This window comes from Sinocyclocheilus rhinocerous, unplaced genomic scaffold, assembly GCF_001515625.1.
Source record: "Sinocyclocheilus rhinocerous isolate Xijiao unplaced genomic scaffold, SAMN03320098_v1.1 scaffold663, whole genome shotgun sequence".
Lineage (NCBI taxonomy): Eukaryota > Metazoa > Chordata > Actinopteri > Cypriniformes > Cyprinidae > Sinocyclocheilus > Sinocyclocheilus rhinocerous.
Genome location: NW_015655996.1, coordinates 681,103 through 694,925, shown reverse-complemented (window position 1 = coordinate 694,925; position 13,823 = coordinate 681,103). Strand labels below are relative to the sequence as shown.

Sequence of the window (13,823 nt, the reverse complement as noted above, 5' to 3'; positions counted from 1 at the left end):
CTTTCCGTACCCACTGTATATATATATATATATATATATATATAATAAAATTGCAAAGAAGCTAAATCATTTTAATGCAATAAATATAATAAAGTGTATTATATAGTAAAAAACAAATAACATTTACAATAAAAGGATGGATGGATGGATGGATGGATTTAGTGCATCCTTGCTGAATAAAAGTAATAATAGAAGTATTTAATAGTCATTTTAAAGCAATGAAAATAATAAAATGTATTATTTGATAAAATAAACTATAAGATGGATGGATGGATAGATAGACAGACAAATAGATGGTAGATGGATGGATGGATGCTGTATCTATGATTTCCAACTGGAAAGCGATGGCTGGCTGGTTGCAGAACTTTGAGAAAGCCTGTTTGTTAAGCAGTGAACAATTGTCTGTTTCACATTAGACGGTTGCAGAATACAGAGCAAATATACTCTCTCTCTCTCTCTCTCTCTCTCTCTCTCTCTCTCTCAGCACAGGCAGTCAAAACATGATCTGAATCTTCTGTCTGGTGTGCTGTCAGTGGTTTTCCCTGTAGCACTGCAAACCGTTGCCATGGAGACCTCTGAGCCCAGCACACATACATGGAACTATTTTGACTAGTTCTGCGCATATGGAATAGTTTATGCCAGTGATTAAACAATATGCAAAAAGCAAAAGCCGCTCTTTCATGGTTGAAGGTCTGGTTATTGTGTCAACAACAGCCTGTCATAACAGCCACTGACTCATGTCTGCCTTTCCATTCGCTCTTCAAATACTTAGCAGTGCCTCCGGAACAAAAAGCAGATCAAAAAGCATGAGTATATCCTCTGTTTTGATGTTAGCAGGTCATCACAGGTCTTATGAATTGGTCTAGTCCATCTTTAGGCACATGGGGTTGATTTAGGTTGTTGTGTTTCGCATTCGTGCACTTGCTTTGTCATGGCAAAGCATGTCTGAGTTCACCTTCTATTGCTTTCGCACTCATACACACGTGTGCAAAGAGATGTAAATGTTCACACACAATACACTCTCGAAAAGCACCAGTCCAGACACAGTGAGGGATTAACCCACAGAAAACGCATGAATGAGAATCGATCAATAAAACATTGTACAGTAGGTTACAGACAAACAAGTCAATTCACGCAAACCTCAGCTTCCACTAACATAAATAAACCAAACGCTTCACACAGATTGTTCTACAAAAATATTACAGATGCATTTATTTATAATAATCTTTACTATATAATATTATAAAAATAAATAATATAATCAAAAATATTATAATAATACAGGAGATATGATTATTATAATACATTTATATTTCATTTATAAAAAATATATATATAATATTTTTAATATGTATAGATGAAGACAATAAGAAAATAAAAGTAAATATAGAGTATAAATAATAATAGAATACTAGAACAATATTAGAATATTAATGAGTATAACTAGAAATAATAGTAAATAATATGACAAAATAATTTCTCAAAATATTTATACTAAAGTATTATTAATACTTAAGTGTATCAAAGTAAATATTATGATGCAAATATTATAATCAAATAAGCAAATGTGATTATAACCAAATAAGCAAATATGATTATTATAACAAAGAAAATACAATAATAATAAATCATTGATATTTATTTATTATACTTAGTTTATAATACTAGAAAGTTATATACATTGAATGTGTTTAGAAAATAAAACAATATAAAATGTTTTACACACACTTCATATTTTAACCTTATACATAGTAAATAATATTAAGAACTTAAAGTAAATATGACAAAATATTAAATTATAATATTATAAAAATATTGTACACAAATATTATAAATAAATCTCTTTATATTATTTGTTATAATATTTACTTTATTGCACTTTTTATATGAAAACATGGGCAAAAAATGTCATTGCAAGGGTTATTCTAACAGAACTACTCAAAGTAGAGCACATGTTAGTATTTTGATAGAAGACTGTCTCATATTTGTGTAAATATTTGCCGGGGGATTCTAGAAGAGCTTCACAGCATCCATCCTTAAAGTATTTTAACAATCTCAAATATAGTCGTCTGAAGAACTTCAAAGCCTCTCGTTTCCTTTAAAAGTCATATTCAGTGTCCTTTGATAGCTTTGTCAACAAAAACCCCGAATGAAGAAGCTGCCTACCCTTGAAATCCAATATCTGACTGCTGACAAAACCTGCGACAAGCTCTAACAGTGCATTAAACATGAAAATTAAAGCTGAACATGGAACTTCAAAGATATAGAGGAGACGAACATTAAAATATAGACGTGAAGGTATAAATCTTAAATATTCCTGTGGGCAAAGAGCCCATATTACTCTCAGTAGACGCACAAGATGGGATGGTTTTAAGGGAGATTTACAGAACCTTCTCAAATTCCCGCCTGATTCCATAGTAAACACATTTGTCCACCTACTCGAGCCCAGCTGCATGACCTCGAGGATAAAAATCTCCATTGTTAGATGAAGAACCGTGACAAGTCATCATTCAGTGAGGTAAAAATCAGGTCACTCTCTCTTCACCTCTCTTGTTTGCATCTTGGCATGAGATTTGAACTCGGAGAATGTCGTGATAGTTGCGTGTGAATGAACTGGCAACTGATGTGTAGACTTTAAACAGTGTAATGTGCACATCTGCATATGTTTGCATGTAAAGATGCACACTGTCAGTTTTAAAAATGAGTTGAGTAAATGATGAAATCCAAAATCACCAGCGACTCACCAAAGCTTTGGTCTCGTCCTCATCTTTGTAGTAGTACAGCTGGTCTCCTCGCAGGACAAACCAACGCGTGTGCCAGGTCTTCACGAAGCCTCCTTGCTTCCGGAGCCAACCGCAGCGGAGAACGTCCTGCCTGGCCGATCCGCGGCCGTGCTGAGGGCTGTTGCCTGCGCTTCCAGCCTGCTCGTCCATGACCAAACCCAAAGACCTTCCTGTGCCCGAAATAGAGGGGGAGACGGGTTCGTTTTAGCATATGATACTGAACTTAAAGCATGGTAAGAGTCACGTGACTATTAACTAATATTAATACAAAGGAAGGACGCTACCGTTGCCCTGTTATGTCATAATACTGCTCAATTTATCCATGCTCCATTTGCATTTGTCAAGATAAGCAAATATATTCAAAACATTAGTTTGGCTTCTAAGGTGAGAAAGGCAGTGCTCATTTATTGTGGACAAAAAAAAAACCCCTCATGTAAATATTGTGTTTACTTTATAGTTACTTGTGTAAAACAAAGTAAACATAAAATGTATGTAGAAGTAATTATTATGATACATCCCTCAAAAACAATACAAAATTATACTACTGTAGCATTCAATATTAATACTAAAGTTTAAATATGATATAATATTGACATTAATAAATGTATATGTTTACTTTTTTTGCTGTTGTATTATGTAATATTTAAATTATTATTATTATTTTTTTTAAATATATTTTTATATAATACTTAAATTCAGCATTATAATGCAAATATTATAATTAAAGCAGATATAATTACTACGAGAAAATATACTAATAATAAATAATTGAGATTTATTATATTTACCTAGTTTAATATTTAATTTATTTACTTGAGTTGAATTACTGAAATAAATGAACTTTTCCACGACATTCTAATTTATTGAGATGCACCTGTATTATACATATACTAGTCTAATATTATTAGAAAATATAAATATTATATTATGCTCAACACACCTGCATTTATTTGATAACAAATATTGTAAAACAGTACTCTTGTGAAATGTTACAATTTCTATTTTAATACATTTTAATATTATATATAATATTATACTATATACATTTATTCCTATGTATATATTATTTATTCCTATGATAGCAAAGCTGAATTTTTAGCAGCCATTATTGTGAAACATTGTTTTCAGGATTATTTTAATGAATAGAAAGTTTAAAAGAACAGAATTTATTTGAAATAGAGATCGTTTGTAACGTTATAAACTTCTTTATTGTCATCTTTGATCAATTTAATACATCCTTACTGAATAGTAAAATAGAAAAGATAAATAATACAATGTATCTTTTTAAATATAGGCTAATTATTAAAACAATAATAATTAAAATAATAATAATAATAATAAAAATATAGATATTGGACTCATTGACATCATGGACTACCTAGATAGGGCTTTCTATGGACTCAATCCCCTATTTAACTTTTTTTAGCCAAGCCAATTATCTATGTCACAGTCTGACCTCTGACCCTGCTAGTTTAGTAGAAAGTCTTTTTGGACCCACCAATATTTATATGGTTGTGTTCTGAATTAAATGCTGACTGACATTAGCTTTCACAATGACCAAATATCTTTGCTTTATGAGTTCAGGTAGCATTGGAAATAATCAAAAGCTCAGCAAATCTGTGGTCACCAGAGAGGAAGTGACTTCTAGTGTGCTTTTAACTGATCTCCTCTACAACTCGCTCCCTCTCGCTCTTCCTTTCCATTTTCTCTCTCACCTTCCCAAAAGCAAACCCACTTAGTGTTAGCAGTTGGAATAAGATTCTGCTTTTCATGAGTCTACGAGATCACCAGACCTTCCCACAACAACATTCTGCTCAAGAGATTAAGATCGCTGCCGCACACAGAGCCAGGGGACGCCGTCCAGGAACAAAGCATTAAAATTGTAACTTCTAAACAGTTGCTGGGAGATGGAATTATAAGCGTGTATCTGTCCGCCACAAGAGAGACAAGACTGGGAATCACATTTCTGCAAAACGGGGCAGTCGGCCAAACACCTGACGCTCATTTAAGTGACTGTCTGACATCCAGGCATGAAATCATAAAGGCTGTTTTATGTGAATGTTTATGATTTTAGATGAAATCTTTCAGAGAAGAAGGGGCTGAAAGCACTGCCAGACTAGAATCTTCACGTTTGTGCCCATCGAGATATCAATATCATGTCACGCCTGTCAGTGGAGATTTGTAACTCGCTGCCTCAGCACATACGTGTGATGTTTGCTGTTTGTGTGTGTGGGATACCATTTGCTTTGAGTAAAATTGTTTTTCTTCTTCTTCTTCTTCTTCTTCTTCTTTCATTCATTCTCCCATTCAACTCAAAGAGTGGCACTGAACTTTAAACTGAGGAGACATTCATCACAATTGGTCTTTTTTTCTCAGTGCGACCTCATTCTTTCAGTGTAGACCAGAGGTTCCTATCTACCTAGACAGCATTTTAAGCATCGAACATGCACACTTGACTATTCCAAATATTACACAGCAAGACTGATGCCTTAAAAAAATCCAAGTCAAAATATGCAAACTTTCTCAGCATATTCTACTCGGATTTTGAGTGAAAATCTGCAGAATCTTGTTTACAGTAAACATGGTCAAATGTGTTAAAGTACTATAGTTCGGTTGGCTACTGACAATTAGTCAAAACATTCATTTAATTTTGACAAAATTCAAACATATACATATAATTTGGACAAAAATGTCACGTAGCATTGGGTGTATCTTATTGCAGAATAGGTAATCCCAGAATGCATTGCGATAAGCTTAGTACTGAAAATGGTAGAAATGTGTTCCATATAACTAAAAACGACTATTTAACCCCAAATTCTTTTCTTTTTTTTTTGCACCAGTCTTGACAAAAGAAAGACCATATAATTTGGACAAAAATGTCACGTAGCATTGGGTGTATCTTATTGCAGAATAGGTAATCCCAGAATGCATTGCGATAAGCTTAGTATTGAAAATGGTAGAAATGTGTTCCATATAACTAAAAACCACTATTTAACCCCAAAGTCTTTTTTTTTTTTGCACCAGTCTTGACAAAAGAAAGACGTCCCTTATGCTTACCAAGGCTGCATTTATTTGATAAAAATACAGTAAAAAAGGTAATACTGTAAAATATTATTGCAATTGAATTATTTTTCATACATTTAAAAAGGATTTATCATCTGATTTTGAGGTGAACATCTGCTGAAGCACCGCTATGCTCTCATGCAGAGTAAATAAATAAATAAATAAGAGTAACGGAAGTAATCCTCTTGTTTGTGTCATATTTAGAGGTCAGGGCTTATTTTCTTTTGCTCTCGGTCTCACAACGGCCTCATTAATGATTCACAGTGGCAGAGCCAGAACATGTTGAGCTCCAGACAGGATTCTGAAATACCACCCCTGCATCTAATTTCCTCAAACAGCTTCAGAAATAAACTCAGATGATGGTGTTTCTCAATGCTGACAGCAACGGAGACCCAAAATTGGTTCAAACAGGGACATGCACACTCTGTTTCCCTTCAGAGTGGGAAGCTGAATCGGTATTGGTTTCAATAGTTTATCTTTTCCCAATTTAATACACAGAATCAACAAATATAACAAAGCAATTCATTGGTTTATATGCCACAAATCATTGCTCTGTTGGTTCACTCTAAAAAGACAGGTTCCAAAAGTGGGTTTTCTGACACCACAGAAGAACCATTTTGGGTTCTTCAAAGAACCTTTCAGTCAACAGTTCTTAAAAGAACCATTTGAGAAGAACATTTAAAAAATCTGAAAAACCTAAAAAACATTTTGTGCAAAGAAAAATTTCCATGGATGTTAAAGGAACCACTGATGCCCATAAAGAACCTTTATTTTTAAGAGTAAAAATGCCAAAGAAGAACCATTTTGGGTTCCCCAAAGAACCTTTCAGTGAACAGTTCTTAAAAGAACCATTTTTTCTTAGTGTGAAGAACAATGTCATGATCTAAAGAACCTTTTTTCCACTATAAAAACCTTTTGTACAATGGAAAGGTTGCATGGATCTTAGAACAATGGAAAGGTTCTTCATGGATCCCAACAAACAACCTTTACTTTTTGAGCATTTGAGCAAAATCTCTTAACAATTGACATGAATTTGGGGTGGTATCATTGGTTTGTCTGACCAATGGCAACTATTGCACTCTCTCTCAAATGCTGCATTGGAAAGTCTTATTCATTCTAGTGAATCGGTTCACTTGAATGATTCATGTAAATGAACTACTTCAAAGAATGATTCAATGATTCAAGTCACTCAACAGCGTTTAGGGAATATTTAGTTAAATGCTGCTGCTCATCACAACGTTTTCAATAAATTGGCATGCATTCTATATATTTTTTTAGTATTTTGTGTAAATCAATCTTGTGCGAAAGTAGCTGGACTATAAATTTAGAATGTCATATAGTGTTGTTGCCTGCAGTAAACGTATTTCACAGTGAGAAAAGCAGCACTGCCACGTTGTCATAAGCACAGAGGTGGCGGTGTGTGTGGGTTACGATGAACTCCAGATGTGCTGCTTTAGCAGTCCTGCTCGACTATCGTCATCTGCTTAGCAAGTGCAGGGCTGCGGAGCGGAGAGAGACCCTGCTGATGGCTCTGATGTACTGCCTTCACACACACACATAGACATATAAACACATACTAAAGCTGTGTTTGGAATCGTATACTTTCACACTGCTCTTATTATATCTGCAGCATTCAATATGCAAACTGTGTGCAGTATGCAGATTTCCTCTATGCACGGAATACCAGGGTGACGTACTGCGTTTGCCAAAGTACATAGCTTTTAACTCGAGCACACACTGCATGGAATACTGTATCCCAGAGTGCAATGTACAATTGACAATTGACTTTCCATTTCCAAAAATGAACTCCAAGTAATATCAGACACATTTTTTCTTGAATTATCTAATCTGATGAATTCAAAAATGACCCCATTTACTTCCACAATGCATCTCTTTCATTTGAGCGCACAATTTCAAATGGAAAAACGTGCCTGTGGTGACATTTCTGCAAAATGATTTTACATTGCACATTTTATGACACATTCAAAGTGAAATGTCCTGTGAGTGATGTTAAAAGTTCAATTTTATCCCCCCAAAAAACATGAACATATCAACGTTTTATTATCTTGGTTGTTGTATGTATCGCATTTCACTCTAACGCATTTGAAAATAGCGTAGCACCTACAATAACCCTACCCTAAACCTAACCAATAGTGTTAACCAAAAAGCATTTGCTCAAGCCACCATGACTTTTCAGCTTGCTTTTACAGATCTTTGAGTTCTTTTATTGTGACTCATGTTTCACAGGACTCCACATTGCAAGTGCAATGCTGTATCAGGTGAGCTAACGAGCAAGTTTACTACATCAGAAAAGCCATGCATATGGAGCTAGTTAAGTGATGCAAACATCAAACTACATTAGTTTACAAATCATGGAGTTTCAGGTCAGCAGGAATGAATCGATAATCTGCCCCAAAATAATAATTTGTGTGAAAACAAAGAGAAGTTGTTGGTGTTTTATTGCCACTAGTGTTCATTTCAGCTGGAAACTGCAGTGAATTGTATGTATGTTAAGGTACATTTTTGGAGTTTCGCAAAAATTTAGGTACAGGCACGTTTTTCCAATGAGCCCAGGTTGTCCTAAACGTGTTTGCTAAATAAGCACGATACATACCATATGAAATATGCAATGTAATGAGGTCATGTGGCAATGAAGCATACTACACTTTGAAAAGTCATGTCATTGTACAATGCGTACTGTTTCGCATACTATTTTGGAAAAAATCAATACAGTCAGCATTTCATTCAGAACACAACCATACAAATATTGGTGGGTCCAAAGGGTTTCTACAAGCTTGTTTTTGAGATTTGACTATTCTAATGCACCTGGTTTGAATGATGCTATGAATACAGAGCAGCATGAACACAGAAGAGTAGAAATCTGTCACTATGCCAAGTCTATGGCTCTGTGATATATTAGTGCTGTCTGCTGTCTGTGTGGGGCGTCACTAAAGTTTCCCATCTATAAACTCCTCTCTGAAGACCCAACAGCTGCGACAGGGATGCAGGGAACACTCAAAACATCAAACACAGACTCTTACCACAATAATCAGACAAAAAGAAAAATCCATTACATATTACAGAAACAACTTTTATCCTGCTCTCAAGCAAAAATAATGGCCTGGATGTGCTGGAGATGCCAAATATGATAAAAAATTATTTGTTTGTTGTTCTCATTAGCAGTGCTTGTTAAATAACCACCTAGCAACTATCCAAAATGCTCTAGCAACTGCAAAACAACATTCTGGCAACCATTCACATCACACGAGCAACTTGTGTAAGGACCACTCACACTCAGAAAATGTAAAAAAAATAATAATAATATAGCTAAAGGCAGCGATTATCGAGGTTCAAGCACTTTAAGGCATTTAAGAACACATGAAAAAAGACATTACATATTATTTAGCAAGCCTGTAACCACCTAAATCAGTGATTTAAAAAAAGCATTTTTGGCAAATCCAGGTAATTTACCATACAAATATGTCGATTTTTAAGCTTTATGACTGTTATAGCGCCACCTATGGTCTGATCTCCATAAAACTTTGCATGCTTGTTTAGAATCACCTGTCGCATGTGCTCACCTAGTTTCGTGAAGTTTCGACAGGGATGCAGGGAACACTCAAAACATCAAACACAGACTCTTACCACAATAATCAGACAAAAAGAAAAATCCATTACATATTACAGAAACAACTTTTATCCTGCTCTCAAGCAAAAATAATGGCCTGGATGTGCTGGAGATGCCAAATATGATAAAAAATTATTTGTTTGTTGTTCTCATTAGCAGTGCTTGTTAAATAACCACCTAGCAACTATCCAAAATGCTCTAGCAACTGCAAAACAACATTCTGGCAACCATTCACATCACACGAGCAACTTGTGTAAGGACCACTCACACTCAGAAAATGTAAAAAAAATAATAATAATATAGCTAAAGGCAGCGATTATCGAGGTTCAAGCACTTTAAGGCATTTAAGAACACATGAAAAAAGACATTACATATTATTTAGCAAGCCTGTAACCACCTAAATCAGTGATTTAAAAAAAGCATTTTTGGCAAATCCAGGTAATTTACCATACAAATATGTCGATTTTTAAGCTTTATGACTGTTATAGCGCCACCTATGGTCTGATCTCCATAAAACTTTGCATGCTTGTTTAGAATCACCTGTCGCATGTGCTCACCTAGTTTCGTGAAGTTTTGAGTTTTTGTTTAGGATTTATAGGCTTTTGGGTATATTTGGACACGCCCCTTTTCTGAACGACCCCGTTATAGCTACCCAAAGGGTAAAGTTCAACATTGTTTTGATAATTATTGACCTAGAGAGTCCAGAGAATTGTACTGCAGTGGTTTTTTGAGATTTTTCTAATCTCAAATCTATTTTTTTTCTCGAAAACCTAGGACTAGTTCGCAAAACTAGGCTTTTTACTTATTTAATTATTTAACGATTTAATTGACAGCAGTGGTTCTAGACGCAAAGTGGTTCGGAATGAGGAGGTCTATCATATGATATGAATATTATGTGTATGTGTGAAAAACCACACAATATACTATCGTTTACACCCTTGAAAAATGCGTTTCACCCCCCCAGTAGCCGATTTCTTTAAAATTTCTCACAAACCTTTAGGGCCATGAGTCAAACAGGCCCACTGAATTTCATTCCAATCGACCCCTATTAACCTTGTCAAATTGGTGCTCAAACTTAATTGACTTAATTTTTTTGCTAATTATTGATATTCACTCTCCAGAGAATCTTTCTGTACTGGCTTGATTTCGATCGGGCGAAAAACCTATAGGACTTGTTCGCAAAAGTAGGTTTTTCAAAAAATCCAAAATACCCAAAAATGTCGCCATCGATGATGACGAATCAGAGGCATGCGTTTTGTCCATCGTGATTCCAACTATATAAGACACTTGACCCTGCGAGCAACGGTTTAGGAGTTATGAGCGATTTCGTACTTTAGATCACCCCATCAGGCCGACTGGGGCGAGCCATGGTGACGTTGTAGACGGTGTGAGTACTACCATCCCTCCAAGATTCAAGTCTCTATGACTTACTGTTTGGTCTGCCCGATCAGCTTTAGGTGGAGATGATCCTTGGCCATTCTAACAATAGGGTTTCAGCACTATGGCTTGAACCCCTAATTATTTCCTGTTTGCTTTGTATAAAAGAGTCATGATGAAAAGGGTACATAATGCAACATCATATGTATAATCACATTTAATAATGTGTTAGCATACACATAAGAGGTGAATGAAATCTAATGTCTCTGCTGTCGGAGCTGCAATCAATTTTGGCGTTTGCACAATTTCCTTTTGTACAATGTAGGAAAGCCCAGCTCTTTTCCTCGATTATCATGTCAAACAACTGATGAGGCTATATATATATATATATATATATATATATATTTAATTTATCATTATCAGCCAATATATTGACTAATACAGCAATAAAATCTGACAACAATGTCATCATGCATTTTGCTTTTTTAGCTTAATTTATACTAAAAATCATGCATATGTGAGTGTTCAGTTTCCTCTCTCTTATACTGCCTCTACTACAACAGTCTGCAGCTGTTTATTTGTGTATTTCTTAGTGTACCACTGGAATTCTGGAATCCTATGCTGAATATAACAACACTCTTTGACCTTGGGACTGTGTACGTGTGTTTGTCTGAGGGAATATGAGAACAATGTCCATTAGGAACATGCATACAAGAAAATCTCCAGAGGGAACAAAATCCCATGTTTCTGGCGAGAAGATGGTTAGACAATCTCTCACAGGAATGTGGATCCGACCGGAACACACTGATCTCCAACCTAATGAAAATTCAACATAAATCTTCAACTGTGGTATATGTAAGTAGGCTATATATGATAACCAAACAACCCTTAGTCAGGATAGTGCCATATTTACTGTAATTTTTACAGGAATGAAAACGAAGCTGTTCAATGGACTGTACTGTTGTTTAACAACATACAGGTTGTTCAGCTGACGAAACATCTTTCTGGAAATAACCTTCAGCGGAAAAAAACTCCATAAAACAGTTTTGAAAGTTGATTTGGTGAAAATTACGTGATCTTTGACATTCATTCTGTGCATCCCATTGTAAAGACTGTAAGTATTTTAGTGCCATTTTATTATAATGTGAGTGATATGCATGCAAAAATGCAATGCAAAAATATTCTGAAATTCTCCTAGAGGTCTTTTTTGTTTCTTGCTATGCTTTTCTCAAAATCTGCAAAGGTCATCTGCAAGGTCCAAGATTACCATGTACTTCTTCCAAAACACTTCCAGACAATTGTAAGATCACACTTCTGAAAACCCACAAGTCTATCCTCATCTCCATCAACAATTTGAGCTTGGCTTACTTTTTCAGAAACACTGAGGCTCCTTTTTTCGTCTTGGATTGACTTTTGTTAAACAACCAATGAAGAAAACCAATTATGAGTGAGGTGTGCTGCAAATAGCTTCAAATAAAAGCATCTGCTAAATGATAACTTCCTGTACATTCACAGATCAGTGAAGTTCTATAATCAGAACATCATGCTTCTGCTAACAAGTAAAAGCTCCCGACTGTTCTCTGCAGAAACTGCAGTGTGACTGTGAAAGTTTTTCTAACATTAACATGCAGATCCAGTCATTCACTGCAGTGAAACCTCAGCCAATGACTCACACACTTTATTAATCACTCCTGATCAATCTTAGAGAGCAAATAAACGTTTTAAAGCGCCCATTTGGAATGAGTAAACAATGGACGGTTTACTTAGCGCAAAGACCACTGGCTTTCATTACAATGGACAGAAAAGTTCATGTATGTCTGCCAACATCGATCAATGAAAAACAGAAAGATCCCAGTATTATGTTCAGAAATGTATGTCAATGCTTGGCTAGTGTTCCCTGGCACACAGATGAAGAAAACATCCTGTGCAATTTTCTGTAACAGACATCTCAGTCAGATATAATGGATTACTTGACAACAAGACTTTTCCTGCAAGGACTTGGAGACTAAAGCCCTATGCCAATAGAAATGTGTGTCTTGCAGGCGTACTTGTGATTTCAGTCCCATATGAAATTGAACATGACCTGTTTTTCTCACACAAGAAACAATGATGAAGCCAATTACCTATGTTTTGGGTATCCTGTGACAAATCTAATCCCATCTGAACAAGAATATATGTGATTGGCGGATATGATATTTTCATTTTTACCTCTTTTGGAACTAAAGGTAATTTTCATGTGGGTGCGAAACTTCTGACTACATGATACACATTCATTCATATCTTTACCAACTTTCTGAGTAAAATAACTATTGGATTTTTAAGCTATTAAAGGGGTCATATGATGCAATTTCAATTTTTCCTTTTTCTTTGGAGTGTTACAAGCTCTTGGTGCATAAAGAAGATCTGTAAAGTTGCAAACACTAAAGTCTCAAAACCAAAGAGATATTCTTTATAAAAGTTAAGAGTTAACCACGCCTACCTAAAACGGCTCGTTCTAACACGCCCCCCCATACCTACGTCACGATCTGGGAAGATTTGCATAACACCGCCCAAATGTTCACGCAAAGAAAGAAAGCGTAACTTTTATTCTCGCTGTAGTATTGCTGACGCTGCAGCCATGTCCTGAAGACCCTGTGTGCTTCGTTGTGAAAGCGAAACCACTTTGTTTGGTCTTCCAAAAGAGGACGATATCCGCTTCATCATGCCTAGAGCTGATCTGTGCTGGTCGCTGAGGGAATACATCAACTTAGTGCTGTGGATCACCGGATCGGCTTTCACCGTTTTCACCGCTCCTTCGTCGGATCCGCCGGGACCGCCGTTCTCGATCCCGCCACCTCAGCTCACTCTTGCCCGGCTTCAGCTCACGCTAAGCCGGGGCTTTCGCTCAAGCTAGGCCGCTGTGTTTTTCATTGTGAAAGCGAAACTACTTTGTTTGGCCTTCCAAAAGAGGACACGACTAGAAATCAGTGGTT

The 13,823-nt window shown here is 35.8% G+C and overlaps 1 protein-coding gene across 2 annotated transcripts in view; it reads right to left on the bottom strand.

The window, feature by feature from the left end:
* Positions 1-13,823, bottom strand: part of LOC107719075 (rho GTPase-activating protein 24-like) — a 44,284-nt gene that overhangs the window by 21,594 nt on the left and 8,867 nt on the right. Inside the window, exon 2 of one of the 2 annotated variants that reach the window (XM_016526385.1) lies at positions 2,745-2,953. In XM_016526385.1, the coding sequence (XP_016381871.1) occupies positions 2,745-2,933 (189 nt within the window). In that variant the 5' untranslated portion in view covers positions 2,934-2,953. Of the gene's footprint in view, positions 1-2,744; positions 3,011-13,823 lie in introns of those variants that run through there. The other variant, XM_016526386.1, reaches the window with a different exon arrangement.